General features: G+C 55.0%; 6 protein-coding genes across 6 annotated transcripts; 5 read left to right on the plus strand and 1 right to left on the minus strand.

Moving 5' to 3' along the window:
• Positions 1–1,816: 1,816 nt before the first annotated feature.
• Positions 1,817–8,425, plus strand: F5Z01DRAFT_625377 (Rapamycin-insensitive companion of mTOR, N-term-domain-containing protein; the record flags this gene model as incomplete). The annotated part of the gene is made up of 12 exons (XM_046261418.1): positions 1,817–4,270; positions 4,329–5,985; positions 6,031–6,139; positions 6,395–6,520; positions 6,579–6,760; positions 6,837–7,298; positions 7,348–7,507; positions 7,555–7,705; positions 7,759–7,933; positions 7,984–8,199; positions 8,251–8,330; positions 8,387–8,425. The coding sequence occupies 12 exons, from the start codon at positions 1,817–1,819 to the stop codon at positions 8,423–8,425; spliced, it is 5,811 nt and encodes a 1,936-aa protein (XP_046116515.1).
• A 46-nt stretch (positions 8,426–8,471) lies between these two features.
• Positions 8,472–9,996, minus strand: F5Z01DRAFT_675714 (uncharacterized protein; the record flags this gene model as incomplete). The annotated part of the gene is made up of 3 exons (XM_046265180.1): positions 8,472–9,175; positions 9,228–9,597; positions 9,643–9,996. The coding sequence occupies 3 exons, from the start codon at positions 9,994–9,996 to the stop codon at positions 8,472–8,474; spliced, it is 1,428 nt and encodes a 475-aa protein (XP_046116516.1).
• A 1,582-nt stretch (positions 9,997–11,578) lies between these two features.
• Positions 11,579–14,270, plus strand: F5Z01DRAFT_659963 (alternative NADH-dehydrogenase). The gene is made up of 3 exons (XM_046263803.1): positions 11,579–12,410; positions 12,463–13,773; positions 13,827–14,270. Exons 1-3 carry the CDS (start codon positions 12,026–12,028, stop codon positions 13,898–13,900), a joined length of 1,770 nt encoding a protein of 589 aa, XP_046116517.1. The 5' UTR covers positions 11,579–12,025; the 3' UTR covers positions 13,901–14,270.
• A 520-nt stretch (positions 14,271–14,790) lies between these two features.
• F5Z01DRAFT_638099 (P-loop containing nucleoside triphosphate hydrolase protein) lies at positions 14,791–17,187 on the plus strand (the record flags this gene model as incomplete). Its single annotated transcript, XM_046262344.1, is given in 8 exon segments — positions 14,791–14,948; positions 15,033–15,157; positions 15,215–16,291; positions 16,377–16,437; positions 16,457–16,512; positions 16,768–16,896; positions 16,947–17,090; positions 17,147–17,187. 8 exon segments carry the CDS (start codon positions 14,791–14,793, stop codon positions 17,185–17,187), a joined length of 1,791 nt encoding a protein of 596 aa, XP_046116518.1.
• Positions 17,188–19,262: 2,075 nt separating this feature from the next.
• Positions 19,263–20,399, plus strand: F5Z01DRAFT_690293 (uncharacterized protein). Its single transcript, XM_046266107.1, has one exon. The coding sequence runs from the start codon at positions 19,738–19,740 to the stop codon at positions 20,377–20,379; it is 642 nt and encodes a 213-aa protein (XP_046116519.1). The 5' UTR covers positions 19,263–19,737; the 3' UTR covers positions 20,380–20,399.
• A 762-nt stretch (positions 20,400–21,161) lies between these two features.
• F5Z01DRAFT_219212 (uncharacterized protein) lies at positions 21,162–21,633 on the plus strand. Its single transcript, XM_046258197.1, has one exon. The coding sequence runs from the start codon at positions 21,271–21,273 to the stop codon at positions 21,526–21,528; it is 258 nt and encodes an 85-aa protein (XP_046116520.1). The 5' UTR covers positions 21,162–21,270; the 3' UTR covers positions 21,529–21,633.
• Positions 21,634–23,334: the final 1,701 nt, after the last annotated feature.

Genomic DNA, 23,334 nt, shown 5'->3' on the forward strand with positions numbered 1-23,334 from the left:
TTACTATAGCGAAAGCGCTTTAACGTTATAATAAGAAAGGTTAAAATAAACGTACTTAAAATAACGCGAGGAGTCCTCCTCGGAAGCAATATATTTATAATCGTTCTTTTCGTAAGAAGAATAAGTACTCTTTATCTTTACGGAATTTAAGAATATAACCTCGAGAAAAGCGTTATATTATTTAGTTTTCTAAGAACGAGAGTTATAAGTTTTCGTAACGCGGTCTAGTATTTTAGTTAGCGTATTATAAGAAGAAAAAAAGAGAAGCTAGGAATATATATTATAGCGATTAATATAGTTTTAATTAATTCTAGGATAGAATCCCGGAAGGAGGGATATTATATTATAACCTAATATACGGTTACTAATATATATTACGTAAAACTTATAATTTCGTCGTACGAACTTATTTATATTCTTTATATAATAAAGTATAAAGTAATATACCGGCCGCCTAAATAAATAATATTCGTACGAATATCGTTTATACGAATACCGGTCGCACGAATCCTATTTATATAACTAAGGACTTATTATTTTATATTAATTACTTTAGATTATCTATAAAATACTATAATCTAGATTATTACGCTTATTTTATAAGCCTTATAATCTACGGGTATTATTTACTTTATATAATAATCCCCTTAGTATATAGGAAGCCTAGCTTTACTATAGTTAGTCTTTACCTAGCTCCTTATTTATTAATATAATTATCTACGTAAGATTTACTATCTCGTATATAGATTATAACCCGACCGCTTAAGTTAACGATATCCTAGTATACTTAGTTTATAAACCGACCTTAGATCTACCTACCCTATAGCTAGTCTAACCCGAACGTTATATTTAGAGACTTTATATTGTTTTTTATTAAACCCTAGAGTGTTAATACTTAATATTACTACATTATTATTACTTAGATTAATAGCTACTAATAGCTTTAATCGCTAATAATATAGTTATTATTAGTAGCCGAGGTTATATAAGGCGGCCTAGCCCGATAGTAGTAGCCTAGACCCTATCGGTCCGATAATAGCCTAGCGGCTATTATTATTTTCCTACTTCGTTACTATTCCCTCTAATATAATAATTACTCTTAATCTTCTTATAAAAGCTCCTCTTAGTCATTAGATTTAAGTAAAGTTTAATGAGAGAAAAAGGTACTCTTTCCTATCTTAGTTATAACGGTCTCGAATATTAAGACGGTCGTATAACGGTTCGACAGTCTTATTAACGGTTTAGCAAGCCCGAATTAATCTGTGTTAAAAGAACGCGATCCCCTCGTACGTAGAGATCAATGAGAGCAGACGGTACTTCTTGATTTACTTTGGTAGTGCAACCTCGACTTTATTACCTGCTGTTAAATATCAGCGGGATTATCCAGCCCCACCGTGACCTCGAACTGAACCTACAACGTACGATCACATCAACATCCGCGTCACGAATCCAAGCGACCAGCCAATCTACTAGTCGACGTTTCTTAATCGGCCAGAGACCCTTCGAACACCTGTCAAGGTCGACGACAGCCCACGAGCCTCAGGGGCCACCCTGCCCAGCTTTCAGCCCAATTGATCCCCAGCATCGGGTCAGTCTTGGCGACCTCGACCGCCTCCACCAGGACAATCGGCCGATATTTACACGTCAAAGACGACAATCAATCTTGAAGCACAGCAAAAGTCCTCCTGGCAACCGAATCTGCATGCGCCACCTCCCGTGTCGACTGAACACCTAGTCACAAGCTGACCTAACGAATGCCCACGATCCTCGCCAGGGCACCGTCCCAGCCGGTGGGCCAGCCGTCGCTGTCGACGCCATGGCGGGACCACCGACCTCCCAGAACGCCAAGGGCCCGTCAGCTCTGAACATGGCCCAGAAGCCGGCCGGTCGAACGAGCTACGAGCGTGAGGGCGGCGGTCTCCAGCCACCAGCTGCCGTCAGCGCGGCGGGGGGACGGACGCTCTCAGCATCGGCGGCGCGGTCGGCCGCTGGGAGCTTCAACCCGTCCTTTGCCCCGGGCAGCTTCAGCTCCGAGCTGCGCAGCCAAATGTCCTCCAGCCGGGCCGGCAGCCGCATGGACGTCGGATCCGTGTACCCCGGCAGCATCATGAACAAGGTCGACGAGGACGAGGACGACACGGCGGCGGCGGCCCAGCAGGCCCTCGTCGCCCTCAAGGACCGCCTGAACCGCGAGCTCAAGATCAAGGAGGGCAGCGAGAACATGCTCGAGGCCCTCAACGCGAAAAAGGCCAAGCAGACCAAGGAGCAGCGCCAGAGGGTCGAGGCCGAGCTCAGCGCGAGCAACGCCCGGATCCGGGCCCTGAAGCAGAAAATAGCAGACACCCACCGCACAAGGACCGCGCCGCAGCAGCAGCAGCCGACGACCCCGACCAAGCAACGCGAGAGGCTCCTGTCCAACGGCATGAGGTCACCCCCCAGTCTCTCGAGGTCGGATCTGGGATCGGACGTGGACGAGTCCACGGAGAGCCCGACCTACGCGCTTACGGAGCTGCTGCAGGCGCTCGAGGTCGAGGGCATGACGCCAGAGTACTATGTGAGCCGCGGGAACCAGCTCGTCGACCTCTTCAAGAGGCACCCGACCCTCAAGTACGACCTCATGTGGTCCGTGTTTGGGCTAAGGATGCAGGTCATGCTGATGAGCGAGAGTCGGGAGGTCGTGGCCGCGGGCTACCGCATGACACGATACGCCATATCAGACCGGGCATCTCTCCGGAAGATTCGCAGTCTGAACACAGACTACGTCGTGGTACGGTCTCTCAACAACTATCGCAAGGCAGACGTGGAGCGCGAGCAGGCGCTCAAATTCGTGCGCGCCTTTCTTGACGTCAAGGATGGCGTCAAGGAGATCTCCCGCGCCATTGTGCGCACCATTGTGGCCATCGCTGAAGCTGGTGATGACCGCAGGCCCAATATGCCCGTCGCCGAGCAGGACGCCGACCGATTACGACCGATATGTATAGAGACGTTGGCGGAGATCCTGGTGCGCGACCCCCGGCTACTACTCGCTTCAGGCGGCATGGGCCCATTGTCAGAGGCACTGGCAGAAGGAACCTACAAAGCGCCCGAGAGTCTCGCGGCATCTATTCTGTACCTTTTGGATACCCCGAAGCGACGGAAATTTGTGCAGCCTGGCTACGGACTCGACGTGTTGTTCACGGCCTTTACAGACCACATGATCAGTGACGACACTGTGCTCAAGCAGAACTCCAAGGCCATCGCAGCAAGTCTCAAGTCATGGTCTGGGCTCATGTCGCTCAGCATGTACGACTTTCGAGCAGTTCGCTCTCTCATCAGCTGCATGATCCTCCCCAACGCGTCAATAAGAGAGACGATCTTGGACTTGTTCTTCTCGCTGCTGAGGATCAAGCCGCCGGCGTGGGCTACATCATTCTTGGCCGGACGACGCCTCACAACGTACGGACGCGTGGCAAACCTCAAGGGCGCTAGCAGAGAAAGGGGCCCGTCCATCTACGTCGAGGAGGATGGCGGGGAGCAGAACTTTGTCGAGCACTACACGGCTCTGCTGCTGGCCGTCTTTATCAAAGCAGACTTGCTCAAGAGCTTGCTCCACATTGCCCAGACGGAGGAGGACCCCATGCTGAAGCGGAAGACCACGCTCCTCCTGAGCGAGGTCTTGAAGCTGGCCAGCCGTTTACTGCCACCCTCGTGGAGCAGCGAGCTGCAGTTGCTTCCCGATCTGTTCAACGCAGCGGCGAGTTTCAAGAACCAGGACTACCATATTGCGACGGGCGTCGTCTACCAGATGAGCAGTGTCAGCCGCACGCTGTACCGGAGCACGCCATCGGGGGCCATGCCGGGGATGCTGCCCAGCAGCAACAGCATGAGCGATCTGACATTGCTGGATGACCAACCCAAGTCCCATGCCGCCGTCGTGTTTGACGATGCCACGTTTCGACAGCTTCTCATCGACTCTCGTGTTCTCAACCACTCGAACTGGTCCAAGTGGGACTGGGATATCATATTCAAAATCATTGACGGGCCGCTCCAGGTCGGCAAGCGCTTGGAGGAGGCGATCAAAGCGTCCAAGTTCATGAAGCGCATCATGAGCTTCTACCGACCGTTCAAGTACAAGTTCGCCGAGGTCAAGAACACACGAGGGACGCAGAAATACGTCAAGGTGGGCTGTGCTTTGATGCACGCGCTGCTGCAGTCACCAGAGGGCGTGAGGTTCCTGGCGGACAGCAAGCTGCTCAGGCAGATTGCTGAGTGTCTCGCGCAATGCGATCCGGTAAGGCTAAACGCTGATGCGCAGACTATTCAAGTTCCCGTGACTTACTTGAAACTAGACCAGTGGCCTCACAGCACAGTATCCTATGTTCTCCCCCGACCGCCTGCTCGACACGCTCTGCGGCGGGTACTTCCCGATGCTGGGCGTGCTGAGTGGCGATCTCCGGGGCCTGCAGCTCCTCGAGCGTTGGCGCATGTTCAACATGATGTACCACATTGTCGACTTGAAGCAGCGGCCGGACCTGATCAAGCTGCTGCTGTCCAGCTTTGACTACACCATGCAGGGCCACCCACGGGTGCTGCTGTCCAAGGCCCTCACCGCCGGCTCAAAGGACATTCGCATCCACGCGACCAATGCCCTGCGTAAACATGCTATTCGGCCGACGCCCTCGATCAACAGCCAGGGGGGCATGGGCGATTCGAAGTGGGCGATCCAGCTCCTGGTCACGCAACTCTACGACCCCGAGGTGGACGTCTGCTCGACAGCCATCAAGATCCTGGAAAAGGCGTGCAACCGGAAACCGTCGCTCGAGTACATTGTCGAGTGCCGGCCGTCCCTCGACCACCTGGGTGAGATTGGCGCGCCCCTCTTGCTGCGCTTCCTGTCGACGTCCATTGGGTATCACTACCTCGATGGGCTGGACTATATCAGCAACGAGATGGACGACTGGTTCCTCGGCCGCAACGACACCTACGTGCACATGATCGAGGCCAGCCTGGCCAGGGCGTTTTTGGTGGATCCGGATGACCAGAGCCACCGGATGAGTCTGTTTGACGATGCCGACGCAGAAGCGGACTTTCACGATAACCACGTGCCGCCTCACTTCTACCGAGAGCTGACTCGTACGCAAGAGGGCTGTCGCCTGCTGAACAACAAGGGCCACTTTGAAGAGTTCGCGTCGACGATTCGCCACCACGGCATGCAGGCCACGGACCCCGAGACGCTGCTCAAGGTCAAGGGCGCCCTATGGGCCGTCGGCAACGTCGGCTCCATGGAGCTGGGCGCCCCCTTTCTGGAGGGCAGCGACGTGGTCGAGCGGATCATTGCCATGGCCGAGTCGCACGACGTGATCAGCCTGCGTGGCACTGCCTTCTTCGTGCTGGGCCTCATCTCACGGTCCACCCACGGCCTCGAGATCCTGGCGGAGCACGGGTGGGACGCCAACACCACGCCCATGGGCACGTCGCTCGGCTTCTGCATCCCAAACGACCTGAGCAAGCTGCTGTCCCTGGTGCCGTGGAAGGCCGAGAACATGGCCAACATGAGCGTCCTCGACACGCAGTGCACCATAGCGACGCCGCCCGCCGTCAGTCCCGCGCGTCCCAACATGGATCCGGCGGAGCGGCCGCCGCTCGTCACCGAGGAGGACATGAACAAGCGCATCCTGGAGTTGATCGTCGACCTCGGGAACATGGTGCTCTACAAGAAGGCGCTCGTGGAGCTGCAGAAGTTGCGGGCGCGGAAGCCGGCGGCCTTTAACCGCACCGACTTTTTCAAGGAGGTCATGGGGTTGATGGAGTGGAACCACTATCGGCTCGGGGTGCGGCGGATGGTGATTGACCTGTTTGACAAGAATGTGATGCGGCGGATTGTGTTTGACGAGGAGAGCAGCTCGAGCAGTGAGGACGACGACGACGAAGAGGATGAAGAAGATGACGATGAAGATGAAGACGATGACGAAGAAGAGGAAGAAGACACGGAAGAAGAGAGTGGCGGTGGTCGACTCATGGTGTCGCATGCTCGTCGTGGCCACGGCCCAGGCGGTGACGAAAGCAGCTCGGGCGACGACAGGACGGAACGCCAGAGGAGTATCAGTGAGCCGATGGAGCCCAAAGGCCAGATGATGCCTGCGCCGTTGAACATACGACGGTGAGATAGGAGAGGACCTCTGGGTGGTGTGTGTGTATGGAATTTTATCAGCGAAGGAGTTTGCTATCTTCTCATATGAGTTTACATGTGCCACGAGACGTAGGGAAAATATCTACAGCCTGTTCCAGCAGGCACGTATCACTTCCGAATGCTCTTTGGGCAGAATGCTTGTGAGATTCATGTTCATAGTCCATGTACTTGGCGGTTGTGACTTGGTGTGTGCCTCAACGGGGCCGCCCCACCTCCACCCATAAGTACGTATGTCGTCAACTCGCTCATCTCCATCTGCTCCTTGACCCCTTCACAGTGCTCTGCAGACATTGCAAACATGGTCAAAGGTCGAGTGCTGGTGATTGCCGGGTCCGATCCGTCCGGCGGGGCGTAGGGAACATTCTTTCCACTGAGGCGCGCACGTACAATCTGCTAACAGCCGAGACAGAGGGCTCGAAGCCGATCAAAAGGTCATCGCGGCGCATGGCTGCTATGCCATGACGGCTACCACGGCCCTGACCGTGCAGAACACGCAAGGTGTGACGGATATTCACCATGTGCCCGTCGACTTTGTGCGAAAGCAGATCAATGCCGTCGTGGGCGATATCGGCGTCGACGTCGTCAAGACGGGTGAGTAGGGCTAAACTGGCTGTCAGAGGCGGCTGCTGCTGCACGCGCACTACTGCAACGACTGACCGTTCGGCAGGTATGCTGGCGAGTAAAGAGGTCATCGAGATGCTGGACGGGGTTGTGAAGAAGAACAAGTTTCCCCAGCTCGTCATTGACCCGGTCATGGTGTCGACGTCTGGCTCAACGCTTCTGCCCGAGACGGCTATCGAGATGCTCACGCGTCTATTTTCCCATGCCTCTGTCGTCACACCCAACATTCCCGAGGCAAATCTCATCCTGGCGCAGTACAGCAAGGACTCTGTGAAGATCAAGTGTGCGGATGACATGGTCACGCTGGCTACGCGACTCCAGAGGGCCATGGGATCCCGTTGGGTTCTTGTCAAAGGCGGGCATTCACCCTTTGATGCACACTTCAAAGTGACCGGCGAGAATCTCAAGGTCGTCGACGTACTTGTCGGTGCGGACGGGACTGTCGAGAAGATCGTGAGTGATTGGCAGGAGAGCCAGAGCACGCACGGCACAGGGTGTTCCTTGGCTTGTGAGTTGCCGTCGTTTTTTGCATGGCAGGCCGATGCTGACAATGACAGCTTCCATTGCCTCGAATCTTGCTTCGGGAAAGGACATGATCACCTCTGTGCGAGCAGCCTGTCGCTACATCGAGGCGGGTATTCGAACAGCCCCTGGCTTAGGCCACGGCCACGGTCCACTGAACCACTTCCACTCGACAAAGGTCTTGCCTTTTTCTCCGTAGGTGCTTTATTTGGTATGTACGACTTTGAATCTGACTAGCGCAGAAACTATTTTATCGAGTACCTCATCTCGAGACCAGATGTCAAGCCCATCTGGGATCGATTCGTGCACCATCCCTTTGTCATGGCCATGGGCGACGGCTCTTTGCCTCTTGATTCTTTCAAGAATTACATGGTTCAAGACTACCTATACCTTGTATGCTGCCACCCGGGCCTCCGCCTGCTGATCAATCACTGACTCCAGTCCAGATTCACTTTGCGAGAGCGACCGCACTTGGGGCGTACAAGTCCAAGAACATGACGGACATAAGTCGCGCGAGCGAGATTGTCGCCCACATTATGACGGAGACGAAGCTGCACATCAAGTACTGCGAGTCTTTTGGGATATCTCTTGAGCAGATGGAGTCAACAGAAGAGCAGCAGGGTATGTTTCCATGTGTACGCATCCTCGACTATAGTGTGCTGACCGGCAAGCTTGCACCGCATACACGCGCTACGTCGTGGACGTGGGTCAGTCCGAGGACTGGCTTGCGCTACAAGTCGCCCAGGCACCATGCCTGCTGGGCTACGCAGCCGTGGCCCGTATGCTTCACGACCACCCCGATACGAAGCGAAAAGACAACACGTACTGGGAGTGGATCGAGAATTACATTGCCGAGGACTACTCAGAGGCTGTGAGGCTGGGTTCAGGTACTGTTCCCCCTGAGTCCATTACGAACGAAACAGAACTGACAGCAGCAGACCTTTTGGAAGAGCACGCAGCACTACAGTCGCCAACGAGGGTGGAGGAGCTGGTCAAGATCTTTGTCCACGCTACCAAAGTACGTACACTCACAGCTCTTGCTTCCCTGCAGACCAGGCTAACAGGTCTCGATAGATGGAGATTGGGTTCTGGGAAATGTTTCCTCACAAATAGACGGGGGACAAATCAATGAAATCCAAAAGGGCTTGCCATTATCTGTCTACTGCGAATAACCAACCCCCTGTGGCGCCACCACGACCCTCCGGGGGGCCTCCTCATCTGGCATCATCAGCCCGTAGCCTTGCTCTGGTACAGGATCCCGCGCCAGCCGCTTGATCTGGTGGCGAACCCACATACTGACAGTCCGGAACTGTGGCACGGACGACGCCTGGGAGTACTGTGTGTAGACTGTGTCGCGGGACCGGTGCATGACCGGCAGTGGCGGTGGGAACATTTCATCCCCGTCGTCGGGCTCGGGAACGCGCCGTGGCGGTGGGTGCAGAGGCGTCGGAGGGATGAATGTTCCGTTCCCATAGGCAGAGGACAGTGAAGACTCGGTCGGTGAGTAGGGGGGTTGCGGGTTGGACGCCGCGTACCCAAAAGCCGCATGAGACGGCGCCGTTGGTGGGGCCGCATAGGTCTCCAAGGTGGCACTGGTCACCCGGATGTCAGGCTGTACGGCCGGGGGCTTGTCGGGGAGGTACGCCAGCAAATCCTTCTCGCCGATGGGGGCAGTCTTCTCGGGCGCGTCAATATTGAGCCAGGTGCGGTCAGCATAACGCCTTTCGAGAAAGGGAACGCGCCGCAGCAAAGACGGGGGTCGATATCGTCCGGAAGCGGACCCGCGGCTTTTATCAGGATCTTGACGGCGCCGAATACAGCGTGCGAGGAACCACAGGCCAATACCCAAGCACACGACGCCGGCTACGGATGGTCAGTATGCTGCCATGTTCACAGCGCCATGTTAGGGACTCACCGATAGATCCCACAATGATCAGAGCCATTCTGGTGTCCTGGTGATGTTGCATCTCAGCCTCTCTGGAGGCCTCGGCCGAGGCATTTGGATTGGGGCTAGATGTCGAGCCGGTCTCCTGCCCACTAGGCACCGACTTGGAGGGTGGCGGCTCAAGCCTGATACTTCCAGAAGAATCGGGAGGTGGTGGTCTGGGTGAAATGGAGGGACGCTGGTCATCCTCGGAATCAGAGTCAGACGGTTCGCCGTCGTCCTCAGAGTTGCTCGAGTCGATACCAGAGTCAGACAATGAGTCCCCGCTCGAATCTGTGTCGTCGGTTGGCCTAGCCGTAGGGATGGACGTCCTCGAAGTGATGGATGCAGTGGTCGACGTCTATTCCTGTTAGCCCAGCTCCTCTCCACGGGTTCGTCGACTGACCACTGAGATCGTCACAAAGGGGGGCGCGTTGACAAAGTCCATAAGTGAAGAGGTTGTCGTGGGCATAACCGTATCGTCGACAGGCAGCGCAGCGTCGTTGCTGGGTAGTGCGGATGGCCATGTGCTCCCAGGCACGCTCGCGGTCGCTTCCATGGTCGTCGATCTCGATGCGTCCTCACCAACGAAGATAGATTGTGGGATCTGCGACCTTCGCTTTCGCCGTCTCCGGGGCGGCGCGCTATTCTCGTGGCCATCATCATCGCCGCCAATCGTCCACTCCAGGACCTCGACATTGGCTGCACCCTTTCCAGACGCCAAGCGTCGTCGCCTGTGCGCGTGTTGGGCTGGGGCCATTCTCAGCGGCGATCGAATGCTCGGGGGTGAAGTCTCTTGGGGTGAACAACATCGGCAGAGCTGTGACAAAAGATGGTACCAGGTTGACGTGGGATGAGGAAGGTAGAGGTCCAGCCTAAGAGAATGGGACGAGACACGGTCAACGTGAATGGGGAGGAAGCGGGAAGGGAACCATCACAGCCTGGCGGATCGAAAAGAATATGGACAGCGCTCGGGGAACTCCCTCACACGACACGAGAGTCTCGAACGAGGCTCGGCACCAGAAGGTCCCTGTTTCCGTTATCGACTACGCCTTCTTGGACCCTTGGAGCGCGTTTGAGCACAGAGAGAATCCAATGAATTACATCGGGCCTGCTCAAGGGGGCGAAGCGCCGGCTGGCCCAGACTTCCGCGCCACTTTTCGCTTGCGGATTGATGTAACGGCCGACATGGCACAGTCTCGCGATGTTTCGATATGCTGCAGTGTTGGGAGACGGGCGTCTGGTGTTGAGGATCTTACGGGACGAGTGTGTCAAGAACCCCCGTGTCTTGGGTTTCAGACCTCTGCACCTTGCGTGTCAGACATGTATCATGGTTTCGAACGGGAATCGTCTGCCGGTGGCGATTGACAGTGTTTACGGTAAGCAGGTGAGGCGCATGATGATGGGCTGTGCCTGGTCACTTTTTGCATATGTGATATGTGTCGTGCAGCTCTTTTTATGTTCAGTCCATGTTGACGAGACGCAGTGGTTGTCGCTGATCACGTGACTAGCTGGCCTTTCTTGGCTGGTAAAATATCGCCAGTATCTCTTGGCTGCAAGTCCATCTGCTGGGAGTAAATACATAACGCTCAGCTGCTGCATTAAATATGGATTCTTATCAGGCAATGTCAATACGTACACGAATAAAGGGAAGATTGGTGGTAGGCCAAGAATTCCTCCCATGGCAGCATCACTGAGCGAAGCCCATTCGCGCGCTTCCAGTACGCGACATCGCGCCAAAAGACCTCGGCGATTTCCCCGTGCTAGCTGAGGGCTGATGAAAGCTTGGTCGGTGTGAGACACTCGGATTGGCTTCCACTGATGATTCTGGCATGTGCCTGAGTACTTGCCAGTCTCTGTGAAGAGATGGTGCGGTTAACGAACATGATGTATGGCCGGTCCGCGGTCTTTGGCTGTGATGCCTCGGTCTTCATATGGGTGAACGAACTACCCGGTGCGTCCCGACATTGTTCCAAAGAAAGATTGTGTGTGCGACATCTCAAGCTTCCAATCGCTCGCAGAGATAGCCGCGATCCAATCGCAAGTATGCACCAGCGTGGGTGGTCTTGCAACCTCCACAAGTCGACAATTGTTCTGATCATGTTGAGCCTCAGTCATTGCCAGCCATCTGGCAACTAACGTCAGTACCTGCTATCAGTGACCTGATAGCTGGGCAGGCCGCAGGGTGGCTGTTTTCGCCAGGAGGCATTCCATTTGATTGGCCGTCGGGGAAACCGGTAATGAAGAGATTCAGTGTCCGGGTAATCACCCGGCTATATTCACAGGGCATGTTCAATTGCTGGCGCGCTGTGACTGGAGTCCATGTCGCGACTGGACGTCTACAACTCTACCACTCTACCACTAAATTATTGACTGTGACAATTAGCGACCGAGGTGCCAGCACATCAGCCGGGCCGGCCACGGACTAGCTAGAGCCTGATGCAGCCTCAGGCAGGCTGGCAGCTGGCTGGAGCCCACCTAATTACCTCAATGCTGTGTAATGGCGCTGTGACTGCGTGGAATTATCACTGGGCAGCGGGATCCATCCATCCATCCATGACTTGTGGGCCGGACCGGTCGCGCTGAAAAAAAAAAGGAAGCGCCCATGAAGGGAGATAGATGACTACCTTACTCTTATCGCTCGCTCTGGTGGGATAATCCTCCAATTCTCGTGCTTCTAATCATCCTCATACCTTAATGTTCTAATTCCTCTCGTTCTCGACTCCGTTTGACGGTGCGTCAACTTCGCCTTCTCTACAGCTGCCGCTCCAATCGAGCTCTGGCGCAAAATGACCTCCTCAGCCCGCGCTGTGGCCAAGATGCCCTTGATGGCAGGACGCTTTACTCCTGCCATGCCCATCGCTACTCCCACATCCAGGATGCTCTCGACAATCTCGAGGGCGACGCGCTCACCAGCTGCGCGCCCCGTGGCCAAGTCCGCTGCCACGCTCAAGCTGGCGCAGACCGGCCGCATCGCCTTTCGAAGGGCCTACGCTGACGAAGCACCCAAGCCAAAGCCTGGCAAGCTGAGGAGGACGTTCAGGTGGGCTTGGCGCTTCACCTACCTCTCTGTCCTCGGTGTCCTAGGCTACACAGGCTACATCATCTACCTCGATCGCAACCCTGCCGAGCAGCTCGAACGCGACCCGAACAAGAAGACATTGGTCGTCCTGGGTAAGTCATCAATGACCATGAGCTACCTGCACAGGTTCACTGACGAGCAAAGGTACTGGATGGGGCTCCGTCGCTCTGCTGAAGAAGCTCGATACCGAGAACTACAATGTCGTCGTCGTCTCCCCCCGAAACTACTTCCTGTTCACACCACTCCTGCCCTCGTGCACGACGGGAACCATTGAGCACCGCTCCATCATGGAGCCTGTTCGCGCCATCCTCCGTCACAAGCGCGGTGCTGTCCAGTTCTACGAAGCCGAGGCCTCGAGCATCGACCACGAGCGCAAGGTCGTCAAGATCACCGACAACTCCGAAATCAAGGGCGCCGTGGTTGAGAATGAGATTCCCTACGACATGCTCGTCGTCGGTGTCGGCGCTGAGAACGCCACCTTTGGCATCCCTGGCGTGAGGGAGAACTCGTGCTTCCTCAAGGAGATTGGCGATGCGCAGCGCATCCGCAAGAAGATCATGGACTGCGTGGAGACGGCGGCTTTTAAGGATCAGAAGGATGACGAGATTAACCGTCTCATGCACATGGTGGTTGTCGGCGGTGGTCCTACCGGTGTCGAGTTTGCCGGTGAGCTCCAGGACTTTTTCGAGGAGGACATCAAGAAACTCGTGCCCGAAATCAGCCCGCGCTTCAAGGTCACCCTGATCGAGGCGCTGCCTAACGTCCTGCCCTCCTTCTCCAAGCAGCTCATCGACTACACCGAGAACACCCTGCGCGAGGAGAAGATTGACATCAAGACCAAGACCATGGTCAAGAAGGTCACCAGCGAGACTGTCGAGGCCGAGGTTGTGAAGCCTGACGGCACCAAGGAGCGCGTTGTTATCCCGTACGGCCTGCTCGTCTGGGCCACGGGTAACGCCGTCCGCCCCATTGTCAAGGATCTCATGAGTCGCATCCCGGCCCAGAAGGACTCACGCCGTGGCCTCGCTGTGAACGAGTACCTCGTCGTGCAAGGCACCCGCGACATCTGGGCCATTGGTGACTGCGCCGTGGCCGGCTATGCCCCTACTGCGCAGGTCGCCGCGCAGGAGGGCAACTTCCTCGGCAGCCTGTTCAACAACATGGCCAAGACGGAGAGCCACGAGAACCGCATCCACGAGCTCAGCAGCCAGATGAACCTCCAGGCCGGGGGCACCCCGCCCGCCGAGGCCGCCCAGGAGATCGAGGCGCTCGAGCGCCGCCTCAAGAAGATCCGCGACATCAAGCCTTTCCGCTACACCCACCAGGGCAGCATGGCCTACATTGGCAGCGAGAAGGCTGTCGCTGATGTGAGCTGGTGGAACGGCAACTTTGCCTCCGGTGGCAGCATGACCTACCTCTTCTGGCGCAGTGCGTACCTGTCCATGTGCTTCAGCAGTAAGTTCCTCCCCCATATCGTTAACCCAAGGACCCGTGGCTGACAACAGCAGCTCGCAACCGTGTGCTCGTCGTGCTGGACTGGCTCAAGTCCAAGGCGTTTGGCCGCGACATTTCTCGCGAATAGAGTTCATGCCTTTGTACAAGTAAAGGCAGTGTGGATGACACGTTGGTGTTCGTCCTAACATATGATAGATTGAGGGTTTTTGGGAACGGCAATAGACGCGTGGCATGGTTTCTGGATACTGGCTCTGCCCGATGAATCGGGATCTTTTGTAATGAATATCGCAGCCGGTGTGTTTTGTACACTGCAATAAGAAATACGGCATCCTGATTTGCTTTGTGGTTTTTTCTCCTACTTCGTTGTTCGCTGTGTCGTCTTCATCCTTGTATTGCGAGCTTTTGATGAGGAAGTGTGTGTTGCGATGAATACCATGTCACATTATGCTCCGTCTACTTCAAACTTACACTCTTCCTATAGCCTGTAAAAACTTGAGCAGTATTGGACATCTCGAGCAATTATTTACAAAGCCAAATTGGGTTGCCTCTCGATCGTCCAAGGTTGATTAAAGGATATGCCAACTGTGTAGGGTAGCTTGAACTTCCTATTCGCCTCTTCAGCTATCGATAAGCCGATTGACCATGATGTGGCCTGATACAGTTAGAGCGGACTTGGCACTCAGTTTTTTTTTTCTTAGCGGCGAAAAAACGCAGGCCGGCCCATCTTAATCAGGCGCAGGGTCCTTCCTTCCTCCAGGCTAGAATTGCGCTGACAAGAAATTTCCCCCTTCCATATTTCCTTCTCACATCTCCTCCATCCATCAACCCTTTCCTCTTTTCCCTCTCAACCCGCGTTCCAGGATCATCGTTTGCTATCAAAACGCACGATCTGACGCTCATTTTCAATCATTCTCACGACGACGGTTCGACCCGTTTGCTTGTCTCTCGACGCGTTCTTCCCGACGCGCACATTGAACCCCGACTTTTCAACGACCGACACAGCAACCCTCAATCATCATGTCTGGATTCGGTGATCGCAACGGAGGAGGCTACGGCGGCGGTGGCGGCGGCTACGGCGGTGGTGGTTACGGCGGTGGCCGTGGCGGCTATGGCGGTGGTGGTCGTGATCGCGGCGGCGACCGTGGTGGTGACCGTAACGGCTACGGCGGCGGAGGGTGAGTACTTTTTCTAGCATCGCGTGGCATCCCGCCCTGGCGGCATGTCGCGCTTCTCTCGTGTTCCCAACTGACAAAGTATAGTCGCAATGGCTTCGGCGGTGGCGGCGGCGGTGGTGGTTACGGAGGCGGCGGCGGCTACGGTGGAGGCGCCGGCGGCGGTGACCGCATGAGCGCTCTCGGAGCCGGTCTGAGGCAACAAGAATGGGGTATGTTTCTTTGCTCATGATTCCCACATGGCTCATCATCTTGCTAACGCTCAACAGATCTCTCTACTATGCCCAAGTTTGAGAAGTCCTTCTACAAGGAGGCCCCCGAGGTCACCAACCGCTCGCAGGCTGAGGTCGACGAGTTCCGTCGCAAGCACCAGATGACCGTCGCTGGCAGCAACATCCCCCGCCCTGTCGAGACTTTCGACGAGGCCAACTTCCCCCGTTATGTCATGGACGAGGTGAAGGCTCAGGGTTTCCCTGCTCCTACCGCTATCCAGTCTCAGGGCTGGCCCATGGCCCTGTCGGGTCGCGACGTTGTCGGTATTGCCGAGACTGGTTCCGGAAAGACTCTTACGTACTGTCTGCCCGCCATTGTGCACATCAACGCCCAGCCTCTGCTTGCCCAAGGCGACGGCCCCATCGTTCTTGTCCTGGCCCCCACTCGTGAGTTGGCCGTTCAGATTCAGCAGGAGATCACCAAGTTCGGTCGGTCTTCGCGCATCCGCAACACCTGCGTCTACGGTGGTGTTCCCAAGGGACCTCAGATCCGCGACCTGTCGCGTGGTGTCGAGGTCTGCATTGCCACCCCCGGCCGTCTGATCGACATGCTCGAGGCTGGCAAGACCAACCTCCGTCGTGTTACCTACCTTGTCCTCGACGAGGCGGACCGCATGCTTGACATGGGTTTCGAGCCTCAAATCCGCAAAATCATTGGTCAGATCCGTCCCGACCGTCAGACTCTCATGTGGTCAGCCACCTGGCCCAAGGAGGTCCGTGCCATGGCCGGAGACTTCCTCCAGGACTTCATCCAGGTCAACATTGGCTCCATGGAGCTCGCTGCCAACCACCGCATCACCCAGATTGTCGAGGTTGTTACCGAGATGGAGAAGCGTGACCGCATGATTAAGCACCTCGAGCAGGTCATGGACGACAAGGACAACAAGATCCTCATCTTCGTCGGCACCAAGCGTGTCGCCGACGAGATTACCCGCTTCCTTCGCCAGGACGGATGGCCAGCGCTGTCCATCCACGGTGACAAGCAGCAGAACGAGCGTGACTGGGTCCTCGACCAGTTCAAGACGGGCAAGAGCCCTGTCATGGTGGCCACCGACGTCGCCTCGCGTGGTATCGGTAAGTTATTGACCCCCCTCCCCCTCCCCTCCCCCATGGCAACTTCCAGCATCCCACTGCTGCTGTACTTTACTCTCGTGTCTAGGGGCTCTCTTGAATGCGCGAACTTGCCTGATGAACATGTCCACTTGGTTCTCTCCCGTGGGGTCTTGATCTGCGACGTAGCTCTTGGCCTGCTACGTCCGATGTGTCCACTCTTGTACCGGCTTTGCACTCTCATGGTACGAGCGTGGATCGGCAACGTTTGATTGCTGCTTCGTCGATCAAAAGCTTGTAGCACAAGACTCCCTTGTCTCGAGGACCGTGTGACTGCCCATACCAGGGCTGCAAATCTTCTCGCACTTGGATTGCCCCCAAGTTCCATGGAGTGAAGCATTGGCGCGCCGATATATCATTAGCTGCCCAACCTTCATAAATCTCCCGCTGGATGTTGCTATACAAACCTTCTCGCGCCTGCTAACCTGTAATTCGCAAAGACGTTCGCAACATCACACATGTGTTGAACTACGATTACCCCAACAACTCGGAAGACTACATTCACCGTATTGGTCGTACCGGTCGTGCTGGCAACAAGGGTACCGCCATCACCCTTTTCACTACTGACAGTGAGTATCCACGAACCGATTGGCCGGATCATCGCTAACAGCCTCGATAGACCAGAAGCAAGCTCGTGACCTCGTCAACGTGCTCCAGGAAGCCAAGCAGAACATCGACCCTCGCCTTGTAGAGATGACTCGCTACGGCGGCGGTGGCGGTCGTGGCTACGGTGGTTATGGTCGCGGCCGCGGTGGTGGCCGAGGTGGGTGGCGCCGTTGAAGCAACAATGCGACATCCACGGGCTGACCGGTCTCTCAGCAAATGCCAACAGCGCTCCGCTCGGCAACCGACGATGGTAGATGGCCGATGCCACACCGCCTCTCGTAAAAGCTTCCGGAGGCAACGCAACGACACCTTGCTGGGAAACACGCTCCCCATGATAATTTGAAGCAACCCTTGGTTGGGTCGAGTACCCCGGCGTTCGGTAGAGGATTCACGGACCTTTTTTTTTTTTTTTTTTGATCTTTTATTTGTATCGTTGCTATTAGACATGATGTGTGCGTTGCCAACTGTGCCGCATCTGCATTTTCTTGCTTTGTTTGCTGGTACACGCGACCACGGAGAAAAAAGATTGATACCTCACCCCAGGTTTGAGCATGGACAGTGAGCCGCTCTACAGCCTGGCCCCAGGCAGAGTCTGTGCTTAGGGTCGATAGACATAGTAATGGACATTGCACATTTGTTACTTCCGAGTCCCTTTGAAAACCTTGTTGCATGTATAGGGCAGCTCTCAGATCTTAGTGTAGGAGAAAGGTCTGTCTGTTCCAGGCTGAAGGCATCTCGTGCAGATTTTGATTCCGAGACCTGTTCATCAACTCGAATGTCACCTTGTGTCTTGTCATGAACTTTACTTCTCCTTAAACCTTGACCTGGCCATCTTGACGCCATGTTCGCCAAAAGGCATATGCCTCTTGGCATCTCAAGACCCTGCGACCTTGGGTTGCCTAGACGATTGTGTGTGCTGTTCTCTAGCATGTATGATCCGCACATACTATCATACGCACAATGATTGGTCTTCCACCACCGTACAGGTCGTTCAGCAGCCTTGGTTTACCAATTTCAGAAACCAGGAGAAGAATTATAATGTTCATTCGAATCCAACAGCGACAGCCAACGCACCTGGCGGTCCAAGTACTTGAGCAAATCTCGCAACCAAGACCTGCTGTTGCCCTCCTCACATGACCGCCGATCTGCTATAGACCTGCGCGCCTGAGTATCACTTCTTGGTGCGCTCCGTTTGCGTGGGAGCAACAGAACATTGTGTGGATCGAATGGGGTCCTCCAGGTTGACCGTTGACGTGCTCGGCAGGGCCGCTGCTAGCCCTGCCCCGAACGTTGTCGGCCACAAACTTGGGTCGTAGTAGTGCGTACTTGTAATAGCTGGACCGACCGACATCCTGCGAGGATATCCGGTCGCTCTTTGTGGCTGTGCGGGCGTGCCCTCGAATCGATCACGTCAACAAAGACACTGCACACAGTCTTCTCTCAATATTCGCCATACGTATCCGTCTCATCAAGTTAGCAGCTCGTCGTTTCCAAAGTCCAGTCGGTGATTGATCGTCGCCTCCCCGGGGGTGTGGAACCAGCAAAGTCAAATCTGAATCGCTTTGCACACCCTTGGCGTACGCAGTCTATCTGCGGCTGTCTCGAAGCAGAAGAGTCGTGTGTGCCCACGCAAGTTCAGCCGTGCTGGCTCTTGTCGAGTGGCCCAGAGCGGCGGGGAAATTGGAATGGGCGATCGAATGCATTCTGTGCAGTGCCTCTGGCCCCTGAAGACCACGGCTGGAGGCCATAGCTGAAGTCATGAGATACTGATGGGCTGGAGCAGATACGTAGCCCATAAGTAGCTTCCATAGTAAGTAGTATGTGCCTTGCTAGTTCTTCTAGTTTGGCGCAACTAGCAAGAAAGCCTCCTACTTCCCCAGCTTCCTTCTGAGACGACACGAGGCCAACCGCGCTTTTGGTCGGCGCCATTCCGAGTCCTGTGCGTAGAACAACGCTACGGCACCATGAGTCGGGTTGACATGAGATTTTGGGGGCCGCCAGTGTTTGCTTGTCAACTGGCTAGAGCCTAGAGGCACGGCATCCGGGCCCTAGACCTGCGCCGGTCCCGGCTCTGCGTGAACTAATACCCTCCATCACAGCGTGACAGTGACACCGCTCCTCGGAGTGTCTCAGAGCCAAGGCACCTGTGGCGTTCGTCACCGTGAATCACAGCAGCCCAGCTCTGTGGCACGGGGCTGTCTTTGTTCATGCTCAAGTAGGAGGGGGGTTGGTGTCCAGTCCGCGTGAAGACGAGGCGACTCTTTTCACTACCCAACCCATTGCGACACAAAATTTGCCAGGATCGAGAGGACTGGACTTTCCAATCGAGTTAGCTCTGAACTTTTGCACCCGTCATCGTGGGGTTGGAGCTAGTGTTTAGTTTGTAGATGGCGCTAGACCACGCCTTCGACAGGCCTCTCTCAGGCTCCTCCTGAGTAGATAGGCAAGTGTGCCACTGCGTATGTTGGCCAAAGTCCACGGTCAAGATGGCACCTGCATAGCATTGGCCGAAGTTATAATACCAGTTGGCAAACTCTGGATTGTTCAGTCGCCTCACTGACGCATCGGCATTTGTCGTTACGTATTGGAGGGCAGGCAGCGCCATGATCGCAAGCTGCAGCGCCAAATGATTTGCGCCAGGGTGTTGCTGCATGTACTCCTGACTAGAATAGGGAGCTAAGATACTGGCGCGTCTCCGCTCTACGCGTTGAGACTGTCGAGACCAAAGACCAACAACATGATGGCAGAGCCTGCGAGTATAATCAGCGGAGAGACGCGTCGATGTTCTCAGGAGCATTGGGCTCATGGTCGGTTGTGAGGAGGCTGGCGATGAACGCCAGCTACGTGTCATGACTTGCACCACAGCATCTTCATTGTGTGGTCCGTGGTACTCATGTGAGACAACAAGCTGCATTCGGCCAAGTTATGCGGCCCAATCTGGCGACAACATTCCAATATCGTATGGTAATTCCGAATCCGCGCAGCGAGATGCTACCTTCGCAGATCTCTGTGACCCAGACGAGAGCCCTCTTGCGAGCGCCTCTGACCCCAACGAGGCGACGCACCGCCCCAGTGCTGCAAGGGCGTTGCATTGTCAACTCTCTTGTTGGAGAAGGACCGTGACTTTCGGGCGTCACAAATCCCGCGGTGGCTTGGCATGTGGCATTGGTGCAGATCGACAAAACTTGCAGCCCAGCACCACCCTGAGCCCCGAGGGGCCAGAAGTGTGTCGAGGCCGACAAGTTGGAGGGTGTGGCGGTAAAAGGAGGTTCGCCAAGGGGACGACTACTGGACCCAACCCGATGATGCGCATCATGGAGTGCCCCTTTTTATCGTCTTGCCATGGCCAGACAGCATGCCGCGACACGGCCGATATTCCAAATTTCCAATTGATCACTGATCACGCGGGTGGGGGTCGAAAAACTCTGTTGTCGAGAGCGCGATAGCGTCATGAGGGGTTCCCAGCCACGAGCATTCTGCATGCTTTTAGGCATTGTAGAAGCAGCAGTCAGGTCTCGAGGCTCGGTCTCGGTAACTAGTGACTAGTAGTAGATCTTCGCGTGTGTGGGAGCCAGTGCGCTGGGAAGATGAAACAGTTCCGAGATGCAAGTTTGGCGAGCTAGACACTTTGGCATAGTCGGGGGACTGGCTGAGACTGCCCGCCACTGTGGTTTTAGTCTGGCACCGTCTCATATCAACGTGCAAGGCTTGCGATAGCTTCCCACGTTCCTGGCCGTCGTCGGGTATCGTGTCCGCGCCGCGCTTGTCTCCCAGTATCGTGGGGTATGTAGTAGTGATGCGACTGCAAGAGCCATCTCTCGGGTCACATCAACAGACGTTTGCGGTCACCTGCTCACGACGAAGAGAGAGAGTAATAAAGATGCGTGTCGCACGTTGCAATGCATTCACCCTCCACCCAGTCGGCTCCGATCCGCACCTTGCCAACCATCATGTGAATCGAGTTCTGCGAATTGACGAATACATTTCGCAGCTCTCCAGACCTTCTGTTGCAAGGCACCAATGATGCTCGTTGTCTGCCGGTATGGAACTTGTCCAGAGCGAGGAGTTGCTCTTGATTGGGCCCCGAAACGGCACTAGGCAAGCACACAGTGTTTGTCATTGATCATGTCCGCGAGTCTGTCCGTTCGACGCTAATAATTACTAGAGGGACTTTTCCATAATCGTGGTCCTTGACTCTTCATCAATGTGGAAGCTCCAAGTGGGATTGGCTCTCAAGGATACGAGTCAACGCGTACTGAAAGACGTCGAGCCTTCATGAATGCAGTGCGGGAAACCGCGGCCAGGGAGGGAGGGTGCGCAAAGCTGGCGACTGAGACATGCTGGCAGTTTGGCAAGGAATGCTGTGGGTCTTTGTTCAGCTGGTTGAGCGAGCGCGAGGCCTGGACACGAGGAGCATTGTCGAAGTCGGCGTGTTTGGGGGTTTGAAACCCCTAATTAACCTCACTGACGAGGCGACAGCATTGCAGAGCATTGGCCTGAGAAAACTGATCGGGCCACACAGACACTTGCTTACGCTCGAGCTGGCCTATCCGAACCCGTCGCAATATTATGCCGCGCCTGATACCAGACGTTGATGTTATCGACCCCAGTTTCCGGGGACCTGAAGCTACTAATTAGCACTGCCAGATTTCGAGCCAACTGATACGGAGTTAAATAAATGCAGCTCGCGACTTCCTCAATCTTCCATTTGTAGCACAGATGCACTCAGTCTCTCATGTGGAGCCAGTGGTGAAGTCGAGGTTGTGAAAAGGTAGGCGGACGTTGGGCCGTGACAATTATGCGTCTTCAATGAAGGCAGCTCTGGGCAGCGTCACGCCTGGATGTGCTTGTAGAAGCAGCCTGAGGCAGACGGGTTACTAAGCTTCTGACTAAGCACAGTGAATGCACCTTGAGCCCGGCAAGTCGAGCGCCGAACTTGGATGCGATGTCAATTGTTTTGGCTTCGACAGCCTTTCGTGTAAACATCGTGACATCTCGTCATGGTGGTTGTTTTCCATCCTGGTCTAGTTGCTGCGCTAAGCTGTTAGTTTGATAGAGTGATTTACGGTGCAGTAGGGCCATCTGACGACCATGCCTGGATTGGCAGGCCTAAAAAGCTAGTGGTGGACAACGATCAACAAATTAACAATGTTTCCTGATTATAATCAGTATTATGGCGCAGTCGCAATTGCGGGGACGCGAATGATGAATCGAAATCAGCATGCTTGTATTTATCACACGCCGGACATGTCGCTCTCTTGCTCTCTCTGGCTATCTGTGCCGTTTTCACCGACTAACTAAAGCATTGATGAATTCCTAATGCATCCGCACTGACACTGCCGTCCGTACCTGTCTGGGCGGGCATCTCGCACTGTAACAGCCGCGAATAAACTGTGGATGTGTATTATCATTATTGCCCAGGACCAGCCTGGTTCAGGATCCAGCGTCCAGTCATTGTAAATACCAAGTACGTGGTGCTTTTGCTCCCACTCTACGGTTGATCACACAAAAGAACCACATCCGCAGCTGAAACGCGCCCGGGACTAGCCCCTGACACTGCGAAAAACGCGCTCGAGACGACTTGCAACGGTATCAAACCGGCAGCAGCAATGTGGTGTGTGTTTCGAATCCCCCACTTCCGCCCTGGCGGAACCAGCCCCAACTGACCAGCCCCCTCTCTTCCTGGCTCTGTACTGTGCGGAAGATGCGCCCCACTGAGCCAGCTGAGGTTTCGTGCATGACGAGGACGAGGGAGCCGGCGTGCGGGCAGGCAGGCAGGCAGGCGGATGCGCCAAATCGCCGACCACAGAGAGCCGACTCTGCCAGCTTGAAATTACCAAGCCAAGGTAGGCTCACATTGGGTAATTCGAGAGAGGGTGGGCACGGTCCGGATGTGCTTTGGGTTTTGGCTGCTTGATCAATCGGTCATTATGAGAAGCCAGCGCATAATACAATGTGCAGCCGTCGTATATAGTAGGCATTTGCTTATTATAGGCTCGTGAGGTCGTAGCCTGTGTAATATGTGACAAGTAGTAGTCGTAGATGCACTACTGCTTGCTAGTCGTAGATCCAGGAACCAAGCACACGGCTTAGATCTAGCACCCAACGGCGCCGGCAGACAAATTAATTAGTCGCAGAATGGGCCCCGGAATCGGGGGCGGCTGGTGCTACCACGCGAGCAAGTGCACGAAATTTGGTAATTCATTCCATCATAGGCCCTCCTAACAAGTTAGAGGGGGAGCAGTTAGTGCGTGATCACCTGCTCCCCCTGCATGATGTAGGAGTTCTACAGTGACTACTCCGTAGTACTACATACAACCCGCATGCCTTGCCAAAAGGTCACATGGCTGTCGGGCAGAATGCCGCGGCAAGCCCAATAACTCTGATCAATAATGTTGCGG

Source organism: Emericellopsis atlantica, assembly GCF_019669845.1.
Source record: "Emericellopsis atlantica unplaced genomic scaffold F5Z01scaffold_20, whole genome shotgun sequence".
In the NCBI taxonomy this organism is placed as follows: Eukaryota; Fungi; Ascomycota; class Sordariomycetes; order Hypocreales; family Bionectriaceae; genus Emericellopsis; species Emericellopsis atlantica.

Bases quoted from the DNA above. Each gene is read 5' to 3' on its own strand.
- F5Z01DRAFT_659963 (XM_046263803.1), top strand. From the start codon at position 12,026: ATGACCTCCTCAGCCCGCGCTGTGGCCAAGATGCCCTTGATGGCAGGA. The intron at 12,411-12,462 runs GTAAGTCATCAA...TGACGAGCAAAG, and splicing joins GAAGACATTGGTCGTCCTGG to GTACTGGATGGGGCTCCGTC. The intron at 13,774-13,826 runs GTAAGTTCCTCC...TGACAACAGCAG, and splicing joins CCTGTCCATGTGCTTCAGCA to CTCGCAACCGTGTGCTCGTC.
- F5Z01DRAFT_690293 (XM_046266107.1), top strand. From the start codon at position 19,738: ATGGTCGGTTGTGAGGAGGCTGGCGATGAACGCCAGCTACGTGTCATG.
- F5Z01DRAFT_219212 (XM_046258197.1), top strand. From the start codon at position 21,271: ATGCTGGCAGTTTGGCAAGGAATGCTGTGGGTCTTTGTTCAGCTGGTT.